Source organism: Protomyctophum bolini (genome assembly GCF_963924005.1).
Source record: "Protomyctophum bolini genome assembly, chromosome: 23".
Lineage (NCBI taxonomy): Eukaryota > Metazoa > Chordata > Actinopteri > Myctophiformes > Myctophidae > Protomyctophum > Protomyctophum bolini.
Genome location: NC_137884.1, coordinates 20,180,977 through 20,195,920, shown reverse-complemented (window position 1 = coordinate 20,195,920; position 14,944 = coordinate 20,180,977). Strand labels below are relative to the sequence as shown.

At 44.1% G+C, this 14,944-nt stretch overlaps 1 protein-coding gene across 1 annotated transcript in view; it reads left to right on the top strand.

Annotated features, from left to right (window-relative positions):
* The window catches only part of kdm7aa (lysine (K)-specific demethylase 7Aa), a 39,477-nt gene that overhangs the window by 8,666 nt on the left and 15,867 nt on the right, over window positions 1-14,944 (top strand). Inside the window, exons 2-7 of the mRNA XM_080757203.1 lie at window positions 3,804-3,889; window positions 4,422-4,539; window positions 4,823-4,983; window positions 8,259-8,400; window positions 10,214-10,400; window positions 11,565-11,727. Of these exons, the coding sequence (XP_080613329.1) occupies window positions 3,804-3,889; window positions 4,422-4,539; window positions 4,823-4,983; window positions 8,259-8,400; window positions 10,214-10,400; window positions 11,565-11,727 (857 nt within the window). The remainder of the gene's footprint in view (window positions 1-3,803; window positions 3,890-4,421; window positions 4,540-4,822; window positions 4,984-8,258; window positions 8,401-10,213; window positions 10,401-11,564; window positions 11,728-14,944) is intronic.

Sequence of the window (14,944 nt, the reverse complement as noted above, 5' to 3'; positions counted from 1 at the left end):
ATCAGATCAAGCCTCGCATTATGATGGCAATTTTTGCAAAGGAAATGTGCGCGTGATGTAAAGAAGAGATGCGATTATTGAGAGGGGGGAGGGTTGACCCAGATTTTGATGAATTCATTCTCAGGAGATGAGTATTTTTAGGGTCCCATACAGAGATGCCTGGTGAGTGCTGGTGGTGAATGGTGATAGGGCTGCATCCATTTGTCATGTCAGCATGCAAACTGAAACAAAAACAACCGCTGTATCCTTTTGTTGCAGAAGCACCTGTCATTGCTTATCTAAAACTAGGACCTAGCTAGAACCCAAGTCTCGGCTAAACACACACACACACACATGCATCCTATAATGTAGTTCTGCCTCCAAAACATCTATTGGTAGGGTCTCTCTCAGGCAGAATGGCAACACAAATTCTCAGCCCATGCTGCTTTGGAATGGGGTTCTGGTATGTGCAGCGGAATGTGTGTGACTGTGTGTGTGTGTGTGTGTGTTTCGCTGCCTGTGGTTTGGCTGTTGCAAGGCAGTTGGGGGTAGTGGTGGTTTTGAGTGACGCTGGCGCTGACACTGTCGCAGATCCGTGGGAGTAAAACGTCACACTGAGAGACAATGATGCCCACTGTAGTGTAAATACCAAGCTGTCGGTGCCCGTCCCAGTTTTTCCCACAGCAAGATGAAAAACCTTGCCAATATAATTGTATTGTCATTGGTCAAAGGGTATCATGGTATGCATGGCATGACGTCACAACAAAGTATTGATGTAGCTCCTTGACCCCTCTGTTCCCCCCCCCCCGTAATTGTCAAAGATCGTGAGACTTTAACATTTATTGAAAATATCGGGTCAAAGGCCTGATAAGGCCATGAAAGGTCATCTACCACTCATGCCCTGTTCGAGGAGTGTTTGTTAGTCCGACCTACGTGGCCGGTTAAGACTGAGGTTAGGGTCAGCGGCCTATGTGGCTGGTTAAGACTGAGGTTAGGGTTGGCGACCTATGTGGCCGGTTAAGACTGAGGTTAGGGTTGGCGACCTATGTGGCCGGTTAAGACTGAGGTTAGGGTTAGCGACCTACGTGGCCGGTTAAGACTGAGGTTCGGGTTAGTGACCTACGTGGCCGGTTAAGATGGAGGTTTAGGTTATTGAGAGGTCGGAATAATGACATGGCACCCTGTGTTCTGTGTAAAAGTATTGGAAATACTCCAGTAAAGTAAAAGTACATCAAAATGTTACACGAGTACAGTACTTGAGTAAATGTACTTATGTACTTTAAACCACTGGCCTTCACACCCACAGAGTTTGTCATAGTACGTTTTGTTTTTATCTTGCGTCCCGTCATCTTTCTGGGCTTCAACAGGCATGGCAGTAAGTAACCTAGCAAACAGAACTTGAAGGTGGCCTCCACTTTGTTTTAAGGCGGTTATAAATCCTGTAACAATACCTTTTTACTGACATTTCCTCTGAAACACTCACAAATGATGGCATTGTACTGTATGCTTAACTTAGAATGAAGGCACAGGTGCTACTACCTCCAGTAGCGACCGTATAGTGGACACTTTTCATGATTGGCTGCCTCGTCTCTCTCTAGGCTGCTTCTAAGCCAATGGGAAATGTACCCATAAAACCCATAGTCTGAGCGGCATAAAAGCCATACTCTGAACGGCACAACGTGAAGCCGTGAGCCGAGACCGAGGCTGTGGCACACACACACTGATTATACTGTTAGGTGTTCATAAACGAGAGCTTTCTGCACCTGGCAGTTTTGACTGAGTCATTCTTGTTTTTTTCTTTTCTTTTGCAAGGCTATCTTATGAATTACCAGCCAACGCCACTTGCACAACATGCAGGGGTATGTTTAGTCTTTGTGAAATGTGCTGCAGCTTGGGATACATACGCAGATTAGACACACCAATGGACCGACATGCGGAAACGACTGTCTAACATGTTGCTCCGTGCTTGCGGTTAGGTCAGGGTTTTAGGCAGGTTGTCAGGTCTAATCGATCGATTTCAAAATTCTCTTAACATATTTAAGGCATCACACGGGCTGGCTCCACTTTACACGTCCGAACTATACTGTATGCAAAGCCAAACATGAGATCTCTCAGGTCCTCTGATAAAGGCCTTCTGACTATTCCGGCAACTAAACTTAAAACTAAAGGGGACCGTGCATTATTTTGCAGTCGTTGCTCCCACTTTGTGGAACGACCTGCCCTTTGAGCTAAAAAAATGCAGAGTCTGTCGACGGTTAGAACTTATTTCGTAAGCACTTTATTTTATGATGTATTTTTACTTGTATGTTTTGCTTTCTATTGTTGTTTTTTGCCCTTGTTTTAATATGATTGTTTTGCCTTGTTGACCACTGACTGTACAGCACTTTGTAACATTGTTTCGAAAGGTCCTTTATAAATACGATTTGCTTACTACTAATGACAGTCGGACCAATAGTATGTCTAAACTAAAGCCCGTACACCTGCAGCTTCCTAAACCTCGCTTGTGTTTGTGGTTGAATTAATTTCTAAGAACCCCCACATTCAGAGTACTAGTAGAAATACATAAAGAATTGGACATGCATCATGTTTGTGTGTTTTCAAGGCTAGCCTAATTTCTCAAAAGCTAAACACACAAGCGTGCCGTGTATCGATGTCGCAACTTAAGAGCACTTGGCTTCTGATTGTTAGCCTAGGATTGTGCAAACCCTGAGCTGCCCTTGTTGGAACATGTCAGACATTAGGGATGTGTGTGGGATTGCTATCCAGTGGTGGAAAGTAAACAAGTACATTAACGTTTACTTATTAAGTCTTCTGTTATTTTCTAGTGATGCACCGAATATTCGGCCGAAATATTTGGCTGAAAATGGCTAGTAAAAATGCATTTTCGGCTTCGGTTTATAGGCCGAAAGAATATCTCTGAATAGTCAACTCAAAACGCAATGTTACCTACGTAACCAAATGTTTTGTTGTGATGACGTGATCAAAATGCGGCTACAAGCACACATGCCTGGCTGGCAAAACACGTATCAACATTTCAACCACGTTGTAGGTTGATTACCGGCACCGCCAACATGTCAGTCTTCTGCGGACTGCGGCTTGGAAATATTTCCAAATATCAGAGATATTGTTACAATGTTTCAGCAGTCAGTCTGGAATGAATCTATGCAATGGTACACAAACTGTTAAAAAAAACCCAGATATAATATTAATCATATTTGGCTATTCGGTTTTCGACCAACTGTTAATTCTATATCGGCCAACAATTTCCCTTTCGGTGCATGCCTATTATTTTCCAGAAACGATTACTTCACAAAAGGTCTGTCGTTCAGAAGAAATAGTGTTTGTTCATGAGCGGTTTACTGAGCTCTCCAGTGCATTCCACCAAACTTCCGGGTCTAGCTTGGCTCCCATGGTGCGACAAATCTGCCGTCTGGAATTGCATGAGGTAACCTTTGCATATACCTTGGTTTTCGGCCCGACAAACTTCCTTATTTTCACTGAATCTACGCTGCCTCCGCACAGAATGATCATAACGCCAATGTTCTGTCCTAATTTCTGACTTCGTCATGCATCTCGGTTAGAATATTAAACGCTTCTAAAAGAGAGTTCTACACTGGCAATGTAGTAATGGAAGACTTCAAAGGTTTTTGAGGTTTTGAAAACGATTTAGATTATTATTATTATACAAAACACACTAACCGGCTAACAGAAAAGATATTTAATAATACACTTCTTTAAAAAAAACTTTTGGTACTTTCTTTTAAGTATATTTTTATACCAATACTTTAGTTTAACCTTTCATCACGTCTCTGTGTCCTCTCCAGCTGTGTCCAGGTGGAGGAGCACCATGCCGTTGACATTGACGTCTACCACTGTCCCAACTGTGACGTGGCACACGGACCCTCCCTGAGTGAGTACCACGTCTCTCTCTCTCTCTTTAATTACTTCTTAAGTCTAAATTAGTAGCTTAATGAGTAGTATTAAAATGTTATTGTCTTTTTTTTATGTTCAATTTATTTAGTTTATAAAGTTAACATGACTACAATTAAATGCCGTTGAAATTAAATAAAAATGTTCCTTTAAGGTTTCCAATTGAAAAATAGCAACAGGATTTCAATTCAAATAATAGCATAAATTGTGACGTCATATATTGGCATTATCGGCTTTGTTGTTGCATGTGGAAAATGGTCCCACAATTGGGCTTATATCAGGAACACTCACTCACTCATACACAGTATACACATACAAGCGCAATGAGTTGAGTGGTGAATTTATTAATATTATGAAGACTGGTGGTGATACGCATCATTTACTGATTTCCATGGGGGGGAAACTGCAATGTTGACATCATGGAAAGCTAATATATGCTATCTGGTACAGTGAAAAGGAAACTTTAATATTGTTGTCAGTGGCTGAATGCTAATATATGCTATCTGGTACAGTGAAAAGGCGCAACAACTGGCACAGGCACGACTACACGGAGCCGGACGATGGAACCAAGCCAGTGCAGGCTGGCACTCAAGTATTCATCAAGCAGCTTCAGAGCAGGACGTTTGCCAGGTGCGTGTCAAGTGTGTCACACACGCACCCACACTAACTCGCATGCACACCTGCCATGTTGTTAACTAACCCAACCCAAAGGCTGTTGCCTCTTTGAGGACCTTCCAGGTATGCCCAGGTGGAGATATCTCGTCTTGAGTCACAAACTATTCTTCTTCTTACTTCTTACACACGCAAGGCGACACGTTGTGCACTTGGAAGATCTGCAATTTTCACTAGTTTGCGTCCCGGGGCCTTCATATGACCTGTAGCTGTGCTGTGTGTTTTGTTTTTCTTATTCCAGCGCGGAGGAGATCCTGGCGCGCATGCAGGGCCAGCTGGTGACCCCCAGGTACCTGGAGAGACATGGCTTCAACCACCCCATCGCGGTCACCCAGATGGAAGGACTGGGGCTCAAGATACCGCCTCCGACGTTCTCCGTCAAGGATGTGGAGCAGTATGTGGGTAAGGACAACATGCTAATGCAAGTACATATTTTATATATATATATATATATATATATATATATATAGCCCAATTTCCACTGCCATGGCCTAACAACCAGTCCACTCCCACACCACCTCATCTACATTACAGTGTATGGTTAGGCAAGAAACAATGGCCTCCACCTATGTCAGTGCATTACAAAGGGAGAGTTGATTCCCTCCAGGAGGGGAGGGGGGTGGGGGGGGTACTGCGAGGGGGTACTTTATTTGAATGGAAACGGATATTTTGACGCGGTGTGGTGTGGTGTGGTGCTAAAGCTGCAGTCGAAATCCAACTTCTAGGAAGTAAGCGTGTACTTCGCCTGCCTGCAGTCCCAGCTTTTGCCAGTAGGTTGGGGTGGCTTCAACGTTTCCGAGCCGCTCTGGGGGCTATAACATACATACATACATACAATCATACATACACTATTGAAGGTTGGCCAACCCTTCTGTCTCTGGAATCATACGGCGGATGCAATGATTTCTGCCCAGAGAAACGGAGCGATCAGCAGCTAAATGAAACCACCCAGCAGTAAGTGTCCATGGCTGAGCAGGCTGCCATCTGTGTGTCAATATGAACAGGTTGCCAGGTTCATGGGGTTTTAACCCACTTATCAGGCATCAGACGACGGCTGAGTGAGCCCTAAAGGAGACGCGGTCTAAGCTTTCACTGCTCTCACCGTGACCACCGGGCTTCCTTAATGAAAGGCACTGGCGCTTCCAGGTCTCCTGTTACAAGTCCATTACCATGCCCTTCTGGCATTCCCCCCCCCCCTTTATCATTAAGTTCAGATTACCGACTCATTCTCTCTCTCACTCTGGCTTCCTCTCCCATGCCCTATTGAGCAGTAAGCCGCTCTACTTTGACAAGGCACAGGTGTTTTGACCGGGCGCCGTATAGGGTTACGCCTCTTACAGTGGGAAGACAATGGGACAACGGGGGCGGATGGCACGGTCTCCTGGGTCTTTGAGGCTTCTTCTCTAAGCCCAAGCCCACCTTAAGCCACCCGGTGGTGACCTTAAATTGCCCCCTGGATCATGACCGACTGACCGATGTCAGAAGTTGGACGGCGTCATTATTGAATCTATAGATATATACAGGAATGCTTGCGGTGGGGTAGAAATTAGAATATTGTATCTGCCTCCATTGCCAACAAAGGCCTCCAATGCTGTGAAGAGCTGACGTGTTGCGTCAGTACTGCACATTTTGAGTTAATCACTCCCAACACCGAGTTGCTTTCTTCACGACACAGTTTTACAGAATTAACATAACAACGGTAGCTTCCATTGTAAAAAAATCTATCTATTGTTTACAAATGTGACCCAAATGGACCATTTGTGTCTGCTGTTACTGCTTTGGCTACGTATGGTTTGAAACGGTAGGATGTGAATCCCTGCTCATCCCTGATAAGCACATCGTCAAAACCGTAATGGTGACGATAAACTTTAGTGCTGCTCCTTGTCTCAGTGGATTTCCCCGCAACCGTGCTCTATAAACATCATTCATTTATTAGTGGCAGTTGATTTAAAATGTTATGGTAAGTTTAATTGATCATATCTATAGAAAATGTAATGGTGTCTCTTTAGCAGGCGATTCGACCAGATATGGTGGCCATTGTCTTGGATCATGCGTCCAATGTTATAAGGACATTCCTATCTCTGAGTCTATAATTAGCAAATGTGGCGTTCATGCATGGCAACAAGGAATCTGTAACAATATGGCACCTACTTTTGAAGTTACTATTCTGTTTAAGCGTCTGATTTAGAAAACCTGTGCTATGTCAGTATTACCAGCTGGGTGGAAATCTGTGTTTTCCTCAGGTTTGCCCCCCAGCTAAGACACGCTGACGCCGCGACACATATCTATTGTTGTACTTGGGCTGTACTGTGGCACAGAGCCTTTTGCCTGAAGAGAAAAAAAGCCTAATATCTCTGCTCAAGCGGGATTCACCTTTTAGGCTTGTGATTAAGAGGTTTGGCTTTAGTGTCTCTTCCCGCGCGGGAGACCCAGGCTTTTAAATTTCCAAACTAAAGATCCTGGCACATCCACAGTGCTTAGTATCTAATCTTTTATGATAGTACAGTATGAACTAAGGACAATCTAAAAGCCTTCTGTTTGGGTTGCATTGGCTAGTCAGTTTGTGGTTTGCAGGAGGCTTTGTCTTCTCTGTGTGACTGACTGCCTGCTTTTACTCCAGCTGTTCTGTGTCATCAGATGCTGGCCAGCTGGGCCCTCAGAGCTGTGTTTGTGTAGGGGAGGTGATATATAAAAAAAGAAAGGTGTGTGTGTGTGTGTGTGTGTGTGTGTGTGTGGGAGGGGGCTTAGAAAACGCAAGCTAGCCAGCTGTCTTTCTACACACACTGTACTGCACCCTTAGCCCTGCATCCGGTCCTTAGCTGTTGGTTCGGTCCTGCCACAGTATGATTTGTAGCCTCCCAACTGTACGCCGGTCGAGTTGCAGGCCGTCTTTGACTGCTTCTTTCCCATTCTTATGTCCGTCTTTTCACATAGACGCAACACCCACGGCCTCTTTATCCCACGTCCATGTGCATATTTATTTATTTCCCTCGCTTGCATCATTTCTCTATCCGTCGCTTTCTCTCTCGCGCATGAGGCAGAAGCACACACTAGGCATTAAAGCGCTGACCCTCTCTCACCTCCGCCCACTACTCCTCTGGGATTGTTGGGTCTGTCTGTACGGACTGGCAGATTGCCTACCTCGCGTATGTCCCGTCCACCTTCCCTAAGCGCACTGCCACAGAGTCGAGAGTTTCCCCCGAGGCCCAGTTGTTTAAGACGCATGGAAATGCCAGCAGGCTTACGACTCAGTGATTCCCCCCCCCCCCCCTCGCCCACTCCCCCCCCCCCCACTCGCCTATTCACATTGTATAATTGCTACACTAGTTAGTTGTCGTTACTTTCCACGGAGTGAGCGATAAAACGAGCCTATATTTCATTTTCACTGAGACCTGCGTCTTTTGCTCGGAGCAGTTGCGGTGCGACAACGCAAGCATATTTACGTGAGCGCGGCCCCGTGAATTTGTTGCGCGCGTGCTCGTAACTCACCAGACCTGGATTCTGTTTAGCTTTTCTTTTTTTTTTACGTTTGCGTTGTTGCACCCCTCTTCAACAGACCTGGAGGAGACCTGTGTTGATCCAGGCAACAACGCCTGCGTTCCTCACTTCACGTTTGCAAGGCCCTTTAAGTGCTGGTGGTTGGTTGTCTTATTATCCCGTGTTTGTGCCTCACACAGGTGGTGAGAAAATCATCGATGTCATAGACGTGGCGCGGCAGGCGGACAGCAAAATGAAGCTCAGCGAGTTCATCAAGTATTACTGTAAGCCCCATCGGCCTAAAGTCCTCAACCTCATCAGCCTGGAGTTCTCCGACACCAAGTAAGTGACTTTGATTCACCTTGACACACTTGACTCATTGCCCACCACCGAAACCTCCGGCGCTGTTGCCATACCGCCACCATATACAGCGATCTGTTTTACTTGGAAAACCTCTTCCGTTTCCCATCCCCAAAAATCTGTTAGTGAAAAATCGACTATAGAGAGTATGCACTTGCATGGTTTTCCCATCAGGACACGCCCCCCTCATCTAGACTGAGTGGCAAAACATTGAGCAGCATGGAGTGTTGGATTTTGGAAGCGCTCGTTGGAAATCACTCAACCGTCCTGCGTACCACCTGTTTCTAAATGTCACATATAATGCAGGAAAATGTTGTGTTATTGAAAACAAGCAATTCCAAACTCTGACACTAACCCTAACCCTAAAAATAATCAAATACAGGGCATTTCTTGACAGAAAGTAGCTCATAACGTTTCTATGGTGGATTTTTTTAAACACAAACTTTGCATATAGAGGATAATTCAAGCTTTTCGGACAGCTGCAATATTGGTGAGTTTAACATTGCTTAATCCAATCAGACAGGACTTTTCTGTTTGGATGAAGTCAAGGCTAGAAAGTAGTTTTTTGCCACTCAGTGGGCGTTCCCGCATAACTTCCAGGTACGATGATGTCACGTGCATACCCTCTATAGCTAATGTGAGTCTTCAGAAGCATTCATATTTTAACCGCGCGGCAGCAACGATTTAGTATTGAGACCCTAACATCGTCAATCCACCTCAATCTGAGCCTCATCCCGAGAGAAACGTCTGTAAAGATCGGCGCTCCCATAGCATTGTACGGGTACAGGCAAAACGCAGCGAACTGAGCGTTGCCTAGCGACCGGGAGCCCTGCTTTACTATAAATACAGGTATTAGTGAGACTATTAGGAATTCATAAAAAGCCCCGTGGGCCTTCAAAATAAGGATTTTCACTGAAAAACACTGGCAGTGACAGAATAATTTATTAAAGGACCACTTCACCACTTTTCAACCTATCTTCATATACTAGGTCCTCACTAATAATCATGAAAAAATGGCGCAATTATTTTCTACTCAGTCTGTCTCATAGGAGGGCTGTGGGCAGTTCAGAAACCGTCTTCCAGTGACATCATCGGATGGGGAATACAAGCTAATAGAAACTGCAGGCTGAAAAGTTGCAATATGAAAATGGAAGCCATCTATCTCATGTTATTGAAAATCTAAACATTTTTGTAAAAAGATCTTGTTTAAAAAAAAAAAAAATCTGCCTAATGATGATGTCACTGGAAGACTGCCAACAGCCCTCCCGTCCTATGAGACATAGACTGAGTAGAAAAGAATTGTGCCATTTTATCATGATTATTAGTGAGGACCTATTATATGAAGATAGGTTGTGAAGTGGTCCTTAAATAGCTGTGTTAACCTCCATTCTTTTTAATTCGCTTATTGTTTTTATTCCTTTATTCGGTTGTTACTTATTCCTTCTGTTTAGCACTATGACGTACATTTGTGGGAAGAAAGTGCTATTTAAGTGGGAATTCCACTGCAAAACAATATAGACACATATAGAAATAGACACATTTGCCGGATTTAGAGATCCGCTAAACTTTCCCAACTTGAATGGCCAAAGCCGTTTCTGCACAGAAATTTGAGGAAGTGGTCGAGGTAAACAACATAGTGACGCATTATGTCTATGACTAAATTCTCAACCATAAGTTGGTTGGTTGTATTAGAAGAACATTGTTTTATTTAATCATTATTTATAATGATCTTCATCTGATTATAAGTACATTATAGACACGTGATATCTTTGTCTTCTCTCCTCACCCCCTGCAGAATGTCGGAGTTGGTCGTAGTGCCTGACGTGGCCCAGAAGATGTCCTGGGTGGAGAACTACTGGCCGGACGATTCCTTCTTCCCCAAACCCTTTGTCCAGAAGTATTGTCTGATGGGAGTCAAGGACTGCTACACAGACTTTCACATAGACTTTGGAGGCACCTCCGTCTGGTATCACGTCCTCTGGGTAAGTGTGTGTGTGTGTGTGTGAAACCTCCCTGTGTGTGGGCACTTGTAAATCTGTGTCCCTGTAATGGACACAAGACCCATGATACGTTGGTGCAGTCAGTAGCGTTGTCGCCTCACAGATGGAAGGTCCTGGGTTCGATTCCTGCTGTGGGCGCTGGGGACGTGTTCTCTCCTCCGTGTCACCAGTGCCCATACCCTAGGTGGGGTTGGCGAAAAGGGCCTTTCTGTGTGGAGTTCTCCCCGTGTCTCCCTGGCGCCACCTGACCCAGCCTGGTGCCTGATGGAGGGGAAAGGAACTGGTTGGAATAACGTGTTCCTTCCACGCGCTACGTCCAACCAGGGAACCCCCCCCCCCGTCAGTTGAAAAGAAGCAGCTTGGACTCCTCATGCATAGAAGGAAGTATGGGGTCAGTCCGTTGCTCTCGCCAGGTTGGCAGAGGAAGTGTAGTGCCCAGGATTACATTAGATAATTGACACTGGGTGAAAAAATGGGTTGCAAAATTGTGGGATAAAAATTATATATATAAAAAAATACATTGTCTCAAATGTTGTTTACATTTTTTTTGCTAGCCCCTCTTGTTTTTAGTTCAATGTTTTTTTTTAAACGCCATTGACAATGAAGGGAAAATTTACGTCATCTTGTCCGTAACACAAACATTAAATCCCATTAACAGTTTGACTCCATAAAACGCGTTACCCACTATTTAATCAAATATTCGACGCTGCCGATATTGTTTTATTACCTTTTAGAGCATACACTGAAGTATTTGCAGCTTTCAACGACAAAAATCCTCCAAACAAACCCCCCGTCCACTTACATTGAGCTCAATTTCCCAGAAGCCCTAGCAGCCCAGATGATGACTTGATTTCTGGTTTTGTCATCATAACGTGACGGCCTCGTCATCAGGTCCCGGATAAATCCGCCGTATTTATATTAACGGCGAATTAAACGCATTAAACAAATGTCGGGTATAGCGTTTTACCTTAAACAAACATTATTTTGTGTCGGACTCGGGCTTATTATGCTTTAGCAGGACCGGGCTGGACTCAGATTTCGATAATAATAATAATAAGAAGAAGAAGAATAGCAATAATAATCTCAACCTGCCATCCAGTTGTGGATCTTTATATAACATAATCCTCTTTCTACTTGACCATGCAGGGTGAAAAGGTGTTCTACTTGATCAAGCCCACTCCGGAAAACCTTGCACTATACGAGGCGTGGAGTTCCTCACCCAATCAGAGCGAGGTGTTCTTCGGGGACAAGGTGGACAAGTGTTACAAGTGCGTCGTGCCCCAAGGAACCACCCTGCTCCTCCCCACAGGTAAGGAACCACCCTGCTCCTCCCCACAGGTACGAACCCAAGGAACCACCCTGCTCCTCCCCACAGGTAAGGAACCACCCTGCTCCTCCCCACAGGTACGAAGGGAGTCTTTTTGCCCTGCTTTGCAGCGGTGCACGGCAGGGTTTCTGTCTGTCTGTCTGTCTGTCTGAACAAAGCTAATCAAAAGCCTTGGCTAGATGTTCATGAAACTTGGTGGGAAATGGCTGCCCGAAGAGATGGTTAAACTTTGGGGTCAAGGACAATCAAGGCAAAAGTAATTAATTTAGAAGAAATATCTGAATACTGTGATTGTCAGGCAGAAACCTCTGTATCTCTGTATTTCAATTTAATTTAATATATATATATATTCTTGTAAATGAATGGCCTACTTTGTCGTTTGACATTGTTGTTCAAGAGTAGTGAAAACATGCTGCAATGCGACACAGGATTGAGATTGTAGATCTGCTATTTCGACCCTTTTGGTAATGTCAGATTTGGCTCAAACAGCTCTGTGTGCGAATGTGACACGGTGATAGTCAAGTGAATTTACCAAATTATGTCAGCTAACCAGCAAACCAGTTAAAACTAACCACGGTCTGTGCCTGTTTTGAGTCTGTGACACTGTTACCGCTTATAGCCCGGGTCCCTAAAGGAACTCCATCCACCACAGCTTTCTCACAGCCCTGGACAGTTGTCCCCAAGCACGTTGAATTATCACAGACCTGTGTGTGTGTGTGTGTGTGTCACCACCACAGACATTATATCATCACAGAGTCGAGGCCAGGCTGACTTTTTAAGACCGAACCCCACGCATGAGAAGAGTCGGAATCATCTTTATTGTCACATCACGGTTTTACAAGTTACAAAAAAAAGTCTGTGAAATTTGTTTTTTTGCATAGTTCCCATCGTGTTGTTTTTCCAAGATAAGGGAAGAAGAGATTGGTTGGGTAAGGAGATCAAGGCAGGAAAGGAAATTTAGGAGCTTGTTCCACAAACGGCACACTCGTAGGGTCTCTCTTAGCTTATTTACAAACGGTGTGTGTGTGTGTGTGTGTGTGTGTGTGTGTCTGTGTGTGTGTGGTATATGTATATGTACTGTATATGTATGGTGCATGAGCATGGCACGCTGTGTACTGTGCTTTATATATATATACACACACACACACACACACACACAGGTGGAGGTCGTTATACACATACACATACACACACACACACACACACACACACACACACACACACACATGAGGGAAGGAGTACAAATAAAACTTCCCATGGTTCCTGCCAGGAAAATGGCAGGCTTCTTCTTGGAGGACCTGCTCTCATTGCCAGGAGGGAAATGCATAGAGCGTGATGATGTCTTGCCAAGCAACACGCTCAACACAACAGCGCTAAATGGCTATAATTACTATGGAAAGGTTTTCAGAGAGAGAGAGAGAGAGGGGTCTTAATTTGTACGATGAGACGTTAGCAGAGCTTATGGCTTCAGTGTCTGCCAGACCTGCTGTCTCTGCATGCGATAGTGCCTGGGTCGAGCTGCATTCCAATGCAGGGATGTGATTAGGTAGTTTAGACTAGACTAGAGGAGTGGTGTGTGCTTGCAATCACAGTGGCCGACTGTCAACAAAACGGATATACCCCCAACATAAAATATGTAAAATGTAAATGAAAAGATGTGTGTTAGTGTATAGAGAGATTTCTTGACTTTTGGGGGATTTAGCTTATTTTCTCTTATTCCCGACTTCAACCCTAGTTATCATATCTCTATTCTCAACTGAACATTTATTAAAATGTACAGTTTTATAGGAGGAAGAAGGGGTGAAGCGATGGGCTGCCCGTTGGACTATATCCGATGTGTGAAATAGTTAGGGGACTCTCCGTCCATACATCAATTTCCCAGTGGAATTATCAAGCATGAGGAATTCCACTGAGCTCCCAGACAGACGAAGGCCAGTTCAGGTTGTCCTCCTTTTCCAGAGGCTTGGAGCTTGGTTGTCAAAGAAAGGCTCTCAGTGTGGAGAGGTATGATTTAAAGAGGTGTCAGAGAGGCACAGCAGTGGTAACCTCGCCCACCAGGCTTTCCGACACCTCGGAGGAAAGCCTGGTCTACTCTGTTTCATTTCGGTATATGATCCGCTCGGGAGCGGATGATATACCGTTACGTCATGTTGTAGTATTATTTTGTAGTCGACGGGCAGGAACGACAAACACGAACTTCCTCTTTCCTCAAACCGGAAGAATAACGATAAAAGCTCTCGTAGCCTGCAGCGTTTATTGAGAAAAATCGGTTTGAGGGAAAAGGAAGATCGGGTTTGTTGTTCCTGCCTGTCGACTACAACATGACGTAACGATATCATCCGCTCCCGCCCGGATCATAAACCGAAATGAAATGGTGCCCACTGCCCAGGCTACAGCAGTTGTGGAAAGTAACTAGTACATTTACTTGTGTACTAAAATGTTGAGGTATTTGTACTGTACTTGGGTGATTCTAATTTCCAATACTTTTACTTCTACTCCACTACATCTCAGAGGCAAATATAGATTTATTTCTTTATTTTTTTTACTCCTCTACAATTATTTGGAAACTTTAGTTACTAGTTACTTTGTAGATTTGGATTATTATTTCAAAACATACATTAACCACTTCAGCTATTGAAAATAGCTGATCTACAGACCTTGTAGATTTGCTGTTTTCAAAAGATTATTATAATACATTTGAAAACTTTAAATGGGACGTTCTGCACAATGAGTACCTCTACTTTTGGTACTTTTAAGTCCATTTTGAAACCAATACTTTTGTACCTTTTTTACTCAAGTACATTTTTGAATGACAGACTTTTACTTGTAAGAGTATTTCTGTATTGCTGCATTGATACTTTTACTTAAAGATCTTTTCTTATTTTTTGCTATTTTATCATGAACATTAGTGAAAGTCACACACAGGTCCTGGTTCCTCAGGCACTGTTGTAGAGGAGGTTGTACTTACTGTTAAAAAAGTATCATATTGACGATCTGCTTCTTTGCTCTATAGAGCAGTGGTTCCCAAAGTGGGGTCCGAGGGAGTTCCAGGGGGTCCCCAGCTAAATGATAGTTGGGAACCAAATGGGTCTGTAACTCTGAGAGTGTACACACATGGAACCAAATGAACGGTTCCATTTCTACACTCTCAGAGTGAAATTAAATGGGGGGGTCCGTAGACTAATGCACGTCAAACCTG